Source organism: Cervus canadensis, chromosome 6 (assembly GCF_019320065.1).
Source record: "Cervus canadensis isolate Bull #8, Minnesota chromosome 6, ASM1932006v1, whole genome shotgun sequence".
NCBI classification, from domain to species: Eukaryota; Metazoa; Chordata; class Mammalia; order Artiodactyla; family Cervidae; genus Cervus; species Cervus canadensis.
Window position 1 is genome coordinate 71,255,460 of NC_057391.1, and position 17,395 is coordinate 71,272,854.

At 39.8% G+C, this 17,395-nt stretch overlaps 1 protein-coding gene across 6 annotated transcripts in view; it reads left to right on the plus strand.

Moving 5' to 3' along the window:
* Positions 1–17,395, plus strand: part of SYNE2 (spectrin repeat containing nuclear envelope protein 2) — a 314,324-nt gene that overhangs the window by 259,931 nt on the left and 36,998 nt on the right. For all 6 annotated transcript variants that reach the window (XM_043472258.1, XM_043472259.1, XM_043472261.1 and 3 more), the window contains 6 exons: positions 117–211; positions 1,433–1,667; positions 5,834–6,028; positions 8,194–8,319; positions 14,389–14,544; positions 16,857–17,015. In XM_043472258.1, the coding sequence (XP_043328193.1) occupies positions 117–211; positions 1,433–1,667; positions 5,834–6,028; positions 8,194–8,319; positions 14,389–14,544; positions 16,857–17,015 (966 nt within the window). The remainder of the gene's footprint in view (positions 1–116; positions 212–1,432; positions 1,668–5,833; positions 6,029–8,193; positions 8,320–14,388; positions 14,545–16,856; positions 17,016–17,395) is intronic.

The following is a 17,395-nucleotide window of genomic DNA, read 5'->3' on the forward strand; positions in this document are numbered from 1 at the left end:
TGCAGTTAGGCTCAAATCATATGAAAATAAATTATCTCACATATCCTCTGTAGACTTTATTAGGAAATTCATGAAAACAGTTTTCACTAATATTTTACATTTTAATTCACGCACAGATGTTAGAAGCTGAAGTTTCTATAAACCAGATAATTGCCGATTCTTATGTCACCCAATGCTTACACCTCCTGGACACAGCAGAAATAGAGAAGAGGTAAGCTCTCCAGGATTTGTGATGGCTGTGAAAATGTGGAAGGCGATGCAACCGGGTGGGCCTTCCACCACATGAATCTTAACATCAGTGCCTGTGGCCATGTGATTGATAGAGCACTATGGGGCCAGTCTTCTGGCTGTATATTAGAATAAAGTCTTGCTTCATGGCCATAAAAACATCAGGAACCCTTTTCCCTGTGGTAGAAGGGTGGGCTTAGCAGATCAGATGATTTGCAAGCGTGTGTCTGCCAAGTCCATTTAACTAACTTTTTTATTCCAAAGGGTTCTTTTATAGTATGTTTTCCTCTCTACCTTCAGCCTCATGATATTTTGCTATTAAAAAATAAATTTCAAAGTACTGCTGTTCCCAGCAGGTGGCTATGTCACAGTTGTGAAAGAAGACACTTCTTTCTATGCCGCACGTGGGGCTGGGGTCTCTGGGCAGTTCCAGTCGGGCTGAGCAGAGCCCCTCAGACAGCCTGGTGGCACTCGCTGCACCTGCTCACACCGTCAGTGCGCCTGCCAACAAGAGCCCAGAGTGGGCCTGGCCTCCTGAATGACTTCTCCATACGTCTCCACAGGCATTCGTTTCCTCCCCGTCATTACCCATATGCTTCTCAATCTTCTTTCGGCATAACTAAGAAATTCAAACCCCATTTCTTCCTAGCTCCGAAGTAATAAATTCAAGCCAGTTTCAAGATGATTAACTACTTTTGATCTGATTAGTACAGCAAAGCATGATTTTTCCCATAATAAATAAAAGGCCCTATTTCTCACATGAAGGGTATTATTTATCTGGGAAAGAAATAGTTGAGTAGTTGCAGAAAGCATGTTCTTTATTGCTGAAATTATGTAGTGTGCAACCCTCAAGTAATCAACAACATTACAAGGGACCTACCTGTTCCTCTGTTTGCCATTGACCCCGTGTTTAGTTTTCCATAAAGCACTTGGCATAATCTGTGTCAAAATAGCTTGTTTGAGGTCATGCATGTCAGCAAAATACCAGGCCATGTGCAATTCTCTTCTGCTCAACACCTTTCACCAACACACACACCACCCCTGCTCCAGCCCCAAATTCCCCATCATGTTTAAGTTGAATGGTGCTCAGATCTAAAATAGTCTTTCTAGGTAAAAATGGCAAATCTGAGTTCCTACTACACGTTGGTAGTTATTTTTTCTACACATGGATGTCAGAATTCTCTAACCATGTATTTTCCCCAAGACCGGAATTTGTTTGGAAGTTCACGAGGCTCAAGGCGCAGTGGCAGAGCGCGGCCCAGGGCGTTCGGCAGAGGAAGGGCAACATCGATGAGCTGGTGAGGCAGTGGCGGTCCTTCACCACCTCCGAGGGGGACCTGCTCCGCTTCCTCGCCGACACCAGCCACCTGCTGTCCGCAGTGAAGAGCCAGGACTGCCACAGCCTCCACCAAACGAGAAGCCTGATCCATGAGCTGAAGGTAGTGTGTGCCCAGCAGCAGTGTGGGAACCACAGCGTGCCTTTATTTAGAAGATGTTTGTTCGCTTCAGGGTTTGTGTTTTCTCTGATGCTCAAGTGTGCTCTCTGCAGTGGGGAGGCCAGTTGGTCATGGGGACCTGACTCAGCCGTGTCTCAGCCTTGTGGGGTCAGAAACCCAATCTTATCCATTCATCCAGAAATAGCGAGGCTCTCCTGGGCTGTGGGCACTGAGGTGGACAGGGGATGGGTAGGGGGAGTGCAGAAGTTTGGGGTGACAGACCTTTACAGCCTTGTGCTTCAGTTGTGTCTGACTCCTTGCAACCCTATGGACTGTAGCCCACCAGGCTCCTCTGTCCATGGAATTCTCTAGGCAAGAAGGCTGGAGTGAGTTGCCATTCCCTTCTCCAGGGGATCTTCCTGACCCAGGGATTGAACCCTTGTCTCCTGTATCTCCTGCATTGCAAGCAGACTCTTTACCATTGAGCCACTGGGGAAGCCTGACAGACCTTTAAGGCACTGACAAATATATAAATGATTACCACAGTAGTAGTTTATAGCAGGACTCCTGCTTACTCGTTTAAAAAAAAATTTTTATTTATTTGGCTATACCAGGTCTTAGTTGTACTCGGGATCTTTTGTTGCAGCCTGCAAATTCTTAGTTGCAACAGGAGAGATCTAGTTCGCTGACCAGGGATCAAACCCAGGCCCCCTGTATTGGGAGTGCAGAGTCTTAGCCACAGACCACCTGGGAAGTCCCAGATTCTTGCTTACTCTTGAAGGGCAAATTCATTTAGACAACAACATTTCTAATCTAAAAGTTGCTTGATGAACATAGGACTTAGAACAATTAGTTGGCGATTCCCAGGGCATGTTCCATTGAGCTAGCAAATCATGCGTCACATTAGAGGGACAGTTAAACAAAACAAACCAGCACTCTTCAGAAGTCCTATAGTTGCCTCATTTGTTTATCTAGGTGTCAAATATTAATTGAGTACCTGCTCTGTGCCGGTCACTGTTCTAAATGCTGGTTATATTGTGTGGACTGTTAGAAGACCTCTGCTCTCATGTGGCAATCAGACAAATCAATAAACAAGAAAATACTAGTTTGTCTGATTGGTGGAGAAAATCAGACAAATTGAAAAATAAAGAAACTATCAGACTGCAACATGACATATGTGGGTCATTAAAATAGGGCCGATGATGGACTAAGAGGCTGCTTTAGATTGGGTAATCTCTGGGGAGGCGACATTTAAACTGGAACCTTAGTGATAAGAAGGAGCCAACTGTGCAAAGAGTTGAGGGTTGGGGTGGGGAGCAGTTCAGACAGAGGAAGCAACTTTCCTGAGTCCCTAAGATGGCAACAATCTTAGCAAAAAAGAGGAAGAAAGAAGGCTCATACGATGGGTGTAGCCAGTAGGCAGCAGTGATAGAAAATGGACTTGAGAGGTCGTCATGGAGGAGCATTTTGGAGAGAGGCGTGACAGCTGCATAACAGTCTGGATGTAATAGGAAGCTGTTGAAACTGGAAGAGGAGGCCACATGATATGATTCGTATTTTTAAAGGTCCTCTGGCTGCTCTGAGGGGGATGGATTGCAGGTAGGGATGGGGTCACAGAAGCAGGAATCTCAGTGTATTACCTCTGTTTATTGCGGCATCACAGCTAAGAGTTCTTACTCTCTCACACAGTTCTGGAGGTTGTCAGGGCTGTTAGGCGAATCTCAGCCGGGGTCTCTCAGGCAGTTTGAGTCAGATGGCGGCTAAGGCTGGGCTCATCGGAAGGCTCCCTCACTTTCATGTCTAGTACTTCAGCTCTGGTGTTGGAAGAGTCCCTTGGACTGCAAGGAGATCCAACCAGTCCATCCTAAAGGAGATCAGCCCTGGGTGTCTTTTGGAAGGACTGATGTTGAAGCTGAAACTCCAATACTTTGGCCAGCTGATGCAAAGAGCTGTCTCATTGGAAAAGACCCTGATGCTGGGAAGCATTGAGGGCAGGAGGAGAAGGGGATGACAGAGGATGAGATGGTTGGATGGCATCACCGACTCAATGGACATGGGTTTGGGTAGGCTCTGGGAGTTGGTGATGAACAGGGAGGCCTGGCGTGCTGCAGTTCATGGGGTTGCAAAGAGTATTGGACATGACTGAGTGACTGAACTGACCTGACCTGAACTTCAGCTCAGACAGCCAGCATGTGGAGCAGCTGGGGCTCCTTGGGCTTCATTGCCTGCAGACTCTACATGTGGCGGCTTCCAGTAGCTGGACTCCCTGCATCTGGCTCATGGAGTCAAAGGTGCATGTCCCAGGGAAGGAGAGCCAGGGAGAAGCTACACCACTTTTTAGACCTTGCCTTGGACACCAGCCACTTCTGCCATCCTCTGTTAATCAAGGCTATCACATGTGCCCACAGGGGTTCAAGAGGAGGGGGTAGAGGTACCACCAGTTGATGGGGAAGGGCAAGGTTCTAGAACTGCATGTGGGGCTAGTAATATTGTTGTGGCCATTCTGTGGAAAATACAGTCTGCCGTAACTGACTAGGCTGTTTCAGTGGTCTTGGTTAGTTGTTAGGATGGAGAAGAAAAGGGTGATCACAGTGAAGATAACAAGGCTATTTGTAGATGAAGTTTACAGGATGTGCTTATGGTTTGGATATGGCAGGTAAATAAAAATCTAAATCCAGGTGACTCTGGGTTCGGAGGTTGAGGATCTTGGTGAATAGTGTGCTGCTGACCAATCAGGGGAGACTGCATGAGAAGCACGTCTTTTGATGAGTTCAATCTGAAATGGCTAAAAGATGTCTATGACAGTGGCTATGTCAGCAATACTGAATATTAGAAGGACAAGTGTGGAGGGGCATTATTCCTTGAATTGCAGGGTTTTTTTGCATTTGGTTTTCATGGGGTGTTTTGTTTGTTTGTTTGTTTTGATTTTTCGGTCATATGGCTTCTGGGATCTTCGTTTCTCAACCAGGAGTTGAACCCAGGCCCTGGGCATTGAGAGCTTGGAGTCCCAACCACTGGACCACCAGGGAATCCCCTCTTTTTTGCATTTGGGCTATCCTAAAAGTATTGTTGAAACTATCTTTGTAAATAAATGCTCAATTGATTTTTTTTTTAATATCAGTTTCCATTTTGAAAATGCCTATATTATGTCTCCCTTGAGAAATTTGAAAATAAAGGAAGTCTTATTTACAACAGAAATAAAAGCCATTTTTTTCTTCTGAAACCAAATGCTTTGGAAATATGAATCAGTTGTAAAGTTTTTACTTCATTTTTGTAATATAAATACTTGGTTTCAGTCCCTTTTAAAGGAAAATCTATATGATATCCAAAGAGAATTTTTAAAAGTTATCCCATTAGGGCAAACACTGATGTGTATAAGTGTTTAAGTGCTCAAGTACCTTTTTTATTTGTTCTCTCCCTTTTAAAAAAAATCATTTATTTATTTTGAGTAACTAGTAATTATCAAACATTATAGTTGTACAATATTGATAAGTATAGAATAAAATACAATTATTGGAAGACAATTTCTTTATATTATTGTGTTGGCCTCTGCAACATATCACCATGAATCAGTCACAGGTACACGTATGTCCTCTCCCTCTTAAACCCTCCTCCCATCTTCCACCCTATTGCATCTCTCTAGGTTGTCACAGAATGCTGGATTGAGCTCCCTGTGTTACACGGCAAATTCTCACTTGCTCTCTTTTTTACATATGGTAATGTATTTTCTAGCATAACGTACACATTCTACTCATGTGGGTTAGGAGTAAGCTGACTATACCATAATGGCAATAGGTTTTTGCTCTTAGTATCAGATCTAATACTCCAGTCATTTTCTTAATACTCTTGAATTCGTTTATCTTGTAGACTTTTATTCTGTGAAGTGTATTTTTATACACTTCTAATCGGTAAACTAAACACCTTTTATCAGTGCTTGGAAATTATTTTAAGAACACATCATTTGGTGGTATGCTGTCTACTCAATTAAAATATCAGCCTTTGATGTGAATGAGTGTGTGTGTGTATTCTAACCAGGTTTGTTTAATTTATATCTAGTTTAACATTTAAGAGAGGCTCTGAGGGAAATAACACAAACACATGCAAAGAGTCATATTTTGATCACATCAAAGGCTTAAGCAAATTACTTTTTTTTTTCTTTTTTTTTTAAGAATAAAGAAATTCATTTCCAGAGGTGGCAGACTACCTATGCATTAACCTTGGAAGCTGGGGAAAAGTTACTGAACACAGCTAACCTGGAAACTAAAGAGTCAGTTAACAAGAGAATCAGCCAACTTCAGGACAACTGGAAGGACAGAAAACTCCAGCTCGGAGAAATGATTAAACAGTTCCAGAGCGCTGCAGAGGTAACTCAACATTTTCTTTTCCTTTCATGGTATTTAAATATAGTACATAGAATTTTTGTTTGCTCTGCAAAGATGGCAATGATTTTAGGAAATCACCATGTTGTGGGTCTTCCAAGGGACCTTAGGTCGGGTCCTGCTGATCCACAAGTCATGATAATTACCTAAAATAATAATATAACACTGGAAAAGCTTAATGTTAATATCTAAATACTTGAGGTGCTCTTTTATATTTACCTTCATGAAACAGGAAACTAACTCATGTTCAACGGAAGTTCAGTAACCAAAGCTAACGTTCCACGTGTAGTCTGTCTTTGAGTCTAGTATATGAAAATAAATATAGTGATGCTTCAGCTTTCTGCTACCTTCAAAGAATCCACTTTCCCATATAATTGAATTTCCCAGATAATTTATGATTATACCTCTGAAAAGCAAAATGTTTTCTTTTAAGTGATTATTAGAAAAATCCTTAATTTTTTTTGTGTTAAAAAATCCCAAGTTGCTCTTAAGAACTCTGAGCCGCTTTGAACTTAACTCCTGCACTGTTGTGCTTTTTGAGTTCTTATGTGGTTTGTATGGTTTTTCTTTCTTTCTATTTAATGTTAAGCTATTTTTACTTTTTATTTCTCTGAGAATACTTACTCCTTATAGCCCACTCTTTTCTCTAATCTGTTGTGTGTGTATCAAAACCAGATAACCAAGCTTGTCAGAGATATTTTTTCTGAATAAAGAATAAATATGTGCTGAGTTAGGGCCTGGACATCTCTCCTATAAATAAAGTATCTGAATTTTATTTGGTGTACAGACTACGTGAAATTCGTTAACTCCCAGACCTTTGTTGAGCATGTGCATGTTTATAAATGCAAGTGATGGTTTGGTGGAAGTGAAAAGGACTCACAGTTTGTTTCCCCCTTCACTTTCTTCTTGGTTATGTTCCAGAGAGCTGATGTTACTAGATTAAGTGGCTTCTCCTTAGCATACAGTTGGGCCAACCCAAGGATATTTAAGTATCAGCACTGAAGATAGTATAGTGTTTGAGTCTGTGTTAGTCTCTTTTTAATAACTTCAGGAGAGTAATTTTAGTAACATCAGGAATAGAAATTTATCCTAATGAATTATAATCTCCCTTGAAAATAAAGGCAGAATTGAAAAAAAAAATACAGGCAACTATTTGTTCAGTAATGTAAGGTTTAAGGAAAGATCTATTATGAAAGAAAGGCATCCACAAAGGAAACTTTAGCCTTAGATCGACTCACTTTTTTTTTTAATTGGAGTATAATTTGTTCCCAGTGTTGTGTTAGTTTCTGCTGTCAGCCATGTGAATCAGCCGTGTGTATGCCTATATCCCCTTCCTCGAGCTTCCCTCCCACCCTGCTCCGTCATCCCAGAGCACTGCTGAGCTTCCTGCACTACACAGAAGCTTCCTGCTAGTTACCTGTTTTATCCACGGTAGTGTGTGCATGTCAGCGCTACTCTGTCAATTCATCCTACTTCTAACTGTATGCACTTGGACCAGTCAGTTTTCTCTGAGCTTCAGTTTTCCCATTTTAAATACGATACTAACACTTGCCCTGTCTGTCTCCTAAGCTTCTTGTAATTAGAGTGAGATAGTGAAGTTGAAAAAGCTTTATATTCCAAGCAGGAGGTGGCAGTCAGAACAGTGGTGAGAAATAGAATGAAACTTGACTGTGAAAGGGTCACTAAAGCCAAACTATGTCTAGAAGGGGGAGAGAGAGCAGAGGACGGCATTAGAAAAGAAGAGAAGAAAAGTGGTTGGGTGCTTCTGCTTTGCAGTGCTAGCACAGTGTATGGCCAAGACTGGAAATGTTAAAAACTAATCTTTCCAATAGCCTTTGAAATATGAACTTTTCCAAAATTAAGATAGAAACAAGTTAGCTAGATCAGAGATATGGGGAGGGAGGAAGAAGTATTTCCAAGCAAAAAAGTAACCCACTGGTTGAGATGAGCCACACATAACACTGCAGAGAGGCGTTGAACATCCTGTCATCCCAGCTGCTTTGTTGGCTAAGACAAGGACCTGGGTGTCTGCCTGATTTACAAAGACACATTTAATTGAGCAATTACATGGATTAAATTAATTATCCTTTTCCTACAATTCATTCTTAAACAGAAAAGTACTTACCAATTTTAACACTGTTTTCAAATAGACCTGGGACCAGTGTGAAAAGAAAATCAAGGAGTTGAAAAACAGGCTGCACGTTTTAAAGGCACAAAGTAAAGAGCCTCTTCCAGAACTTCACGAGGAGCTCCACAGAGAAAAAGAACTGATTAAGGTATTGAGATCTGAAGTAGTGTTCAAGATAATCACTCAGCTGTTTTCAGAGAAGTTGAAGTGTTTGTCTTTCATTGTCTGTGTGAAACAAGTTTTCAGGTCCACTTGGAAATATTTTTTCTACCTTCTCTGTAATACACCATGCTGGTTGCTGAAATAACTAAAATCCATGCTTTTTGAGATTCGTGTGTGAAGGCTAGAAAGATTTTTCAGAAATTCTTCTCTTGGGGGATTTTGCCCTTAAATCGTCCTTCTGTTTCTCCTCTGTAATATAAGATGTGGCCTCTGAGATTACATTGAAAGCTCTTCCTTTATCAAATGGCCTTGTGTTTGAAATTAAAGTTTGACTGAAGAATTCATTTTTTTTTTTTTTAGAGGACAGTAGTTGGGGGTTTTGCTCAAATACAATGTTTCTGTAATATTTTCCAAGCTATATTCTGCCCAATGGATACTACACTAACAAAAATTCCTGGGTATGTCAGAGCTTTGCAGAAGACAAGGCAAACTCACCAATAGGAATTTGGACCAGTTAAGTTTCCAGGTTAGGAACTCCCTCCATCTCTTTCCTTTCTGCAGATTTGATGTTGGAAAGACATCCACTGCCTAATGGAATATAGTTTAATTTCTTTTTCCTTCCTTTAGTGATTTCAGGGATCTAATTGAAAATAATTAGGAAGAATTGAGTAGTGTCCTACTTCAAGCTGTACTGGAAATTAATGTCCTCCTGCCTGAACCTTTTTTCTTCATTGTAAAAATTTCTAACATGCAAGAAAATTTTTATATAACAAATAATATGACAAACTGCCATGAAACCATCAGCCAGCAGAAAAATAAAATATTACAAATATAATTCAAATGCCCTGTATGATCCCCAAGGTATTCCCCATCCTCAGAGTTATCCACAGTCCTAAATATGGTGTTTTACCATTCTTATGCATTTCTTTATCATTTTACTACATGTGCATGTAGATCTTGGTGGAATATAGCAGTATTACTTTTGTTTTTAAACTTTATGTAAGCAGTACCATTACTCTGTACTTAAGTCATAAAGATATACTTCTACATTTCCTTCTTAAAGTTTTCAAATTTTACTTTTAAACTTACAGAGTATCTTTATTCACTGAAGCACTGATTTTTGCTTTGTTCCTATAGATGCCCATTATCCTGTAGTCCATTTACTGATTAGTCCAGTGTCCAATATCAGGTTTCCATATATGCACGGTTTAATTCCTGGTTCTCTGCTCTATTCCACTGGTCTGCCTATCTTAGCATTTATACCAAATTATCTTGAGTACTGTGTTTTATTTGAATAGATCTTCATTTCAGATGTGGTGTATCCATCCCTCATTCTCACACGTGAGTGTCAGTGTCCTTGGTTCTTTGGTCTCTCACATCTTTTAGAAGCAGTTTGTCAAACTAATGGGAATCCTGGTAAGAGTTACAGTGGAGCTGTATTGAATTTAGAGAGTAATTTGGGGGAAATTAACATCTTTTTGACATTGAGTACTCCTATTTTCAAATATGGCATATTTCTCCTTTTAGTCATGCTGAGTGTTTTATAACTTTCTTTATGTAGTATTGTACATCTTTTGTTAGATTTATTTCTTGATGTGTTACTTTTCAAGCTATTGAAAATACTTTTTCTAATTATATTTTTTGTTTATACTGATGCCTAGAAATGTGATTGACTTTTCAGCATTGATACTATATTTAACTGTCTTGTTAAACTCTTTTATTAATTCTGATAATTGTGTCAATTCTTTTGGAGGTCTATGAACACAGTTACCATTGGTGAATAATGACTGCTTTGGTCATTTTAATTCTTATACTTCTGTTCTGTCTACATTGCTTAGTACCTCCAGAGCAGTATTGTAGAAGCATTGATAGTTGGCTCCTGTGTGTCAGTCCTAATTTTATTTTATTTTATTTTTTTAAGAGTCCTGATTTTAAAGAGAATGTTTTTATTTCACCATGAAGTATGATTTTTGCTGGTCATATTTTAGTAGATGCCTTTATTAGGTTAAGAAGGTTCCTGTCTATCCCTGATTTTCAAAGTTTTTATCATTTCTGTATCTTTAAGTTTGGATCTAGACTTCAAGTAACAGATAAGAGGACTTGGAGTCCCTCTGAGTTGACACATAGATTTTCCTCCCATCAAGTCTAGAAACCTGTGCAAAACGTGAACCATAAGCCCATGTTTGGTTCAGTTCAGTCACTCAGTTGTGTCTGACTCTTTGCGACCCCATGGACTGCAGCACGCCAGGCCTCCTTGTCCATCACCAACTGCCGGAGTTTACTCAAACTCATGTCCGATGAGTCGGTGATGCATCCAACCATCTCATCCTCTGTTGTCCCCTTCTCCTCCCGCCTTCAATCTTTCCCAGCATCAGGGTCTTCTCAAATGACAGTTCTTTGCATCAAGTGGCCAAAGTATTGGAGTTTCAGCTTCAGCATCAGTCCTTCCAGTGAATATTCAGGATGGACTGGTTGGATCTCCTTGCAGTCCAAGGGACTCTCAAGAGTCTTCTCCAACACCATAGTTCAAAAGCATTGATTTTTCAGTGCTCAGCTTTCTTTATAGTCCAACTCTCACATCCATACATGACTACTGGAAAAACCGTAGCTTTGACTAGACGGAAAGCCCATGAGGAGGCATAATTTCTCCCAAGTAGGACAGTTCTGTTTCCACTAGGATCTTTTCAATTTCCATAGCCTCAGCATTCTATTTTTCTGTGCAAAGAGTAGGGGAGAGGGGACAAGAGCACTGAGTTCATTCAACCTATGACCATATTCCAAAGAGATCCCAAGTAACCTGAAGCCTGTCCAGAGCAGTGTTTATCATTCTTAAGTCACTTGGGGGAAATACCTAACCACTCGACCTTTACTTTCCTCCTTGGAAAATTACATTCCCATCACAGCCAAGTTGACATATGGGGAAGTTGCTTTACATGGTTATATGTGTCTATATATGTGTATGATTTCTTTGTTGTTGTTCAGTCACAAATTGTGTCTGACTCTTTGCAACCTCATGGACTGCAGCATGCCAGGCTTCCCTGTCCTTCCCTGTCTCCCAGTTTCCTCAAATTCATGTCCATTGTGTCACTGATGCCATCCAACCATCTCATCTTCTGTTGGCCCCTTCTCTTGCTGTCAATCATATTTTATATGCTAATTATAAACTTGTGAAAATTATTATCCTTATAGTGGGCATCTATGTTCACAAAACTTGTCAAATGATTGAATCCATGGGATAGTTTTATTTTTTAAATAATTTTTATTGAAATATAGTTAATATATAATATGCTAGTTTCAGGTGTACTACACAGTGATTTGACATTTGCATACATTATGAAATGTATCACCATGAAATGATCACCATGATAAGTCTAGTAATCATCAGTCCTCATACAATGTTATTACAATATTATTGACCATGTTTCTTATGCTATATATTACCTCTCTGTGGCTTATTTATTTTATAACTGGAGGCTTGTACCTCTTCATTAAATATTTTTTGAATAAGTAATGTGGTCATATGGTTCAGGATTTGAAAAGGGATACATGAAAACTTCTTTCCCATCAGTTTCTCTCCACTTGGAAGCAGTGTTACAAATGTGTTATATTTTCTTCCAAAGATATACTATGTATATACAGACCAATACATACATACATACACACACACACTCATTTTTTTGATCCTCTTTTTACCCAGATGGTAGCGTAGAGAAATAAGACTTGACAATCCCAACAATAACTGAGTCCACAGGAAGGCTTAAATGCTGTTGTGCTGCGTTAGAGTTCAGTCAAAGCCTGTGCAGTGCACCACTTTATGTAGTCAAGTTTCCCATCACATTGCATATGAATAGTTGGAATTTCGCAGGTACTTTTGCAGTATAGAAAATTTATCTTGTTAAATTAAGAAAGGCAAACTTACCTGACATGTTCTCTTTTGCAGTTAGTTTTGGTAGCAAATCTGGAGTATTTTCATTTTAAAATGGAAGTGTGAGTTTTGAAATGTTTATAGAAATAAGTGAACTTTTTGAGCCTTAATAGACTACCTCAGTAGACCTCACCCAATATACTTTAATTCCTTGCTTTTTCACTTAATATTTATGAACATTTTAAAGCTTTTGAGACATACTGCCGAATTCTTTTCTTTCAATCATACATTTTGATATTTGAGGACTTACTTTATGCTAGGTCTCTTGGTAAGTGCTAAGTGGGCAGTGCATTGGTGAGAAATGTTGTTGTGGCTCCAGCCAGTTTGGAGCTGACAGTCTGGGCTACTGGAGAGATACATGTTGACCAGAGTTGTACCATATGGGTACATATGTATGCGTGTGTGCATAATTGTAAGCATGGTGAGTATAAGAAGGAAAAAGGACAGAGGGGCCGTGAGAGCATAAAACAAGGGTCCCAACTTCATCCCATGACTCAGAGAAGGCTCCTCTGAGGAATTACCTGTGTCTGAGACCTGCAAGTGTTGGTGGGAATTAACTAAATACATCTGGGGAAGCATAAAGGTGAAGAACTGGGTAGCATCTCAGGCTAGTAATTAAAGAACAACAAATTTAAACAATAACTAGGAATCATTACACATGTTAAACTTGGCCCCCAAATATATAAAACTCAATACCAAACAGTATGTGGGAAAAGATAGTCATTCCTTTGAGGACACAATGTGGCAGTATTTATTAAGAATCCCAAAATGTCCATATTCAAAAGTTCTACACCTGTTAATTATCCTTTCAATTGTGGGAGAAGACAGGGTATCCAAACCAAAATGGATTTAAACCTGGCGGTGGATTACTTACATCTGCCTCCATTCTGGGCAGGCGTGTGAGCCCACACTTTTGACCAGGAAACACTGAAGTGCAACCATCTTCCGGTCTCTCAGGTCAGTGAATGGAAACCTCTGCTTGTGGCTTGCCTGCTTCATGTGATGAAGCTGGTAAAAAGTCTTCCACTGCAGAACCTGCTCCCATCCACCTTACTAGAGTCGTGAAGCTTGAAGTAGGAAACGGAAATTTGAAGTGATGATTACTCCTCTGAAAAAGATGTTATTTCTTAAATCTCCACGCAACCTTTAAAAAGAACCCTTTGAACCATTTTGTTCAATGTAAGTCCTGTTGGCAAGTTACGAACTCATGCCAGTGTAGCTTTTAGAACTCTGAAAATCAATCAGAATTAATCCATTATTACTGTTGCCACCCCTCGGACAGATCACTGATGTAAATGAAATACTCTTCTTTCAGATTTCAATAGACAGGTGTGAATAGAGACCCTTCAAATGTGCCAAAATGCAGAATACGGGAAGCCCACTCAGAATCTGGAGGTCTCTTGAGTGTTTGGGCTGTTTCATTTTACCTTCTCTCTCGTGAAAGTAATTATCTTGATTAAGTCCTAGAATTCAAAAATGTTTTAATTTGACCAATACTTCATTTAAAAAGAAAAAATTGTTTCCAGAGCCAGAGGAAATTTTCTGCTAACCCATCTCTGGCAATCATTAGGGAACAACTTTTTTTTCCCCCTTCAATTGTATTTATTCTTTTTGAAAGTTAACCAAAATGATTCTCTCTTAACAGAAGCTGCCGTTATATGATTGCCACGTAGCAACAATGCATTTCTTAAGGTGTTTTTCAAAGTAGGGAAATTACATTTTAGACAACATTCTGTAACACAGTTTCAGAATTAAGTGTATGTAGGTGAGAGAGATTGTTCTCACCTCCAAAAATACTTTACTTTCCCCTAAATAAAGGTAAAGACCTACTTGACTTTAACGTAGAGTTAAGTATAGAAAAGTCTGAAATACCTGAGGAAGTGAAAATAAAGGTAGGAAAGAGTTCTGCTTTGAGAAAATAGGTGCTGAGGAATTGGCCAACCCCAACCACAGAGGCTGGCCCTGGGCTGTTTCTCATTCAGAAGGTCCCGCCCCCTTTCCTGGCCTCCCCTCCCCCAGGGTCCAATCAAAGGATTAGCCTCTACAGGTTTGGAAACAGCAGCAGCTTGAGTTGAAGAGCTTTCTTTCTTTCTTTTTTCCCCCCTTTTCTTTCTTGTGTTTTAAATGCAGGAACTAGAGAAGTCTTTAGCTAACTGGACTCAGAACTTGAAAGAACTTCACACAATGAAGACCGACCTAGCCCAGCACATTCTGGTGGACGACGTGATGGTTTTGAAGGAGCAAATAGAGCATTTGCACAGACAATGGGAGGACCTCTGCTTAAGAGTAAGTCAGTTAACTGCAGGGCACGGCTCTTCTGAAGTTTATTGAAATGTCTCAGAAGGCCAGACAAAATAGAAAGGAGCTTAATTTCATTGAACCGGGAGGCCCTTTTCAGTTGGAGCCCGGGCTGGCGCTGTTCCTTGAGAAGGCAGCAACAAGGTTTAACAGATCTGACCTTTTGTTTCTCCAGCACTCAGTGCTGGAACTTTGCACACTCTTAATGAGCCTATTTTTACAAAAAAAAAAAAAAAAACCACCTTCAGAGCAGGGGGAGGGGAGAATTGCGGTTTTGAGCAGCTGTATGCACTCTGCTCTGAGTCGTGTGGAAATGACAAGTACCAGTCCTTGTCTGAGAATCAGAACTTCAGCAAAGAGGTCCGGGCTGGCCTTAGAGCAGTGTCTCTGCAGTATCTGTTCTGGGCCCAACAGACGGCAGGAGTAGTACTGAGTGCCAGGCTCCAGGGCATTTTATCTGAGCACCCTGCATTCACATGCAATCCAGTGTTTATTTCAAGTAGCTGGCTTTTAAAACCCTCTGAAAGAAATGGTCAGCTGCTACACTTAGTATCTCAGTGAATCACTTATACTTATTAAGAATTGGATTGCAGTTAAGGTATTACAAGGTGTAAGCAGATGACAGGATCAAGTTGGAATTGAAGGGTTCAAATAGATCTTTGTTTTAAGAACATTTAATTCTAAGAAAAGTTAAGTCCTTAATCTAATTTTTGTGAATTAAGAGATGTACAAGTTGAAAATTCAGACACTTCTGAGTGTATTTTAATAAAATAAAAATGTTTTTCCTTCTTTATTTTAGTATTTAATATTCATGATATAGCTGTCCTTTTAGAATTTTAGAATAGTCCGTTTAGAATTTTTATTCAAATTTTATATAACAGAAAATTGCAAATATGTGAAAGGTATCCTGAAAGCTAAGGAAGAAGCGAAGACTGGGGCCCAGATGTTCCTAATTGTTACCATCAGGAATCCAATCAGAATGACGCTATACAAAATGCCAGGATTTTTAAAAGCTGAGATGAATAGATGCTGTGAAAAACAGAAATACAAAACTTGGTTTTTTAGTGATAGTTTTTTCAGCCCTCTCAACACATTTGGTTGGGTGGATGTAGAAGCATTGTCTATTTTTTGCTTCACTCTGAAAAGAGCAGAGGGTTTTTTTGTTTTGTGCGTAGCTGAAAAATCTCTAGGAGTTCAACTTTGGTTTCCGAATTTGTAAAGCGGGATGTTAAAATTTAACCAAAAAATCCTTTAGGTTACCCTTTTTATCTCTAGGATTCTGAAGATTTCTAAGACCTGGGAATACTTTTGTACATTTAAAGAGGCTGATTTGCATTCTTTAAATTTATATTTATTTAAGTAATAAATTTGAACCCTGGAAGGAGGAACATCCTTTGCTGATGTCAGCTTAGGGGTTACTTCTGCATAACAGAGAGTTGGGTATTTGGGGGTCAGCCTGCTCACTGCAGACCAGCATTTGATTCCATTTCCATGGTTTCCATCCAGAGCAGTGGTGCATGTTGAGAAGGTGGATTAAATGAATGATATGCATGTTTTAAATTTTGCCTTATTTTTAAATATATCACTCAAACATTTAAGTGATGTTAATTTTTGTGGTCCATTTGCACTATATTCATAAGATTTATATTGTGACCGAGATGATAGTTTTTAAATTAAACAGGTGGGACATTGGCCTTAAGTAAGAATAAGGACTTGATCGTTTTTTTAAAAGAAAGGATTTGGATCATAAAACAAAAAAGTAACATGTAGCAAGAAGTAAATAAATGTATACTTAAAGAATAAAGAACAGAAGAAATTTAGGTGATGCTTAAAATACATTCATCTAAACTTCCTATTTCTAATTTTTAATAAAATGCGGTAGTAATAAATTGAAGGGCATGGCAACCCACTCCAGTATTCTTGCCAGGAGAATCCCATGGACAGAGGGAGCCTGGCCGGTTGCACAGAGTCAGACACGACTGAAGCAACTTAGCTGCAGCAATAATAGATTACTGCATTATATTAAAACTGTTTTGGATAAAGCTGAATCCTTTTGGTCAGTTACACTTCAGGTACAATCTTTTGTTACTGTTGCTTTTTAAGGCATTTATCAGAGGTGTAAAACTTCTGATGATGTCAAACCCTAGGTCTTTAAAAGGCAAAAACATAATAATTTAAGTCCTTGGGATCACTGATTAAAATGAATGGAATCCATAGTCCTTTTTGATGGGGGGTGGGGAGGAAGAGAAACTCTTTCCTTCCTGCCTATACTCAGCTGCTAAATGCATTATCCTTTCCAGGTGGCTATACGCAAACAGGAGATAGAAGATAGACTCAATTCATGGATGGTGTTCAATGAAAAAAACAAAGAGTTGTGTGCATGGCTGGTGCAGATGGAAAACAAAGTTCTCCAGACGGCAGATATTAGTATTGAAGAGATGATTGAAAAGCTCCAGAAGGTGAGCAGGAGTCCCCAGAGGGGTACAGTTATGACGACCACGGTCTTCTCTGCCCTCCTCACTCCCAGACTCAGAACTGTATGCCGTACGCACATTTCCAATGAGATGGGAAAGGTGGGCTGTCCTTGGTGGGCAAGGTGCTGTGTACCAGGGGGTTGTTTTCTCTTTGTTAGGAAGAAAAAGGGGCTCACGCACGGCTTCTTAAGCCCCAGTTCACACCCCAGGGGGCTTATGGTTTCTCTAACTGTATTGTTAAGATGATCCCCTGGCCAAAGGAGAAAGACCAACAGCAGTGGGGCTCGAGATTGTGAAGTGGTTGCCGATTCCCATAAAGAAAGGAAGAAAGAACCTTCTCGTCCCAGTCACCCCAAATGCCACTC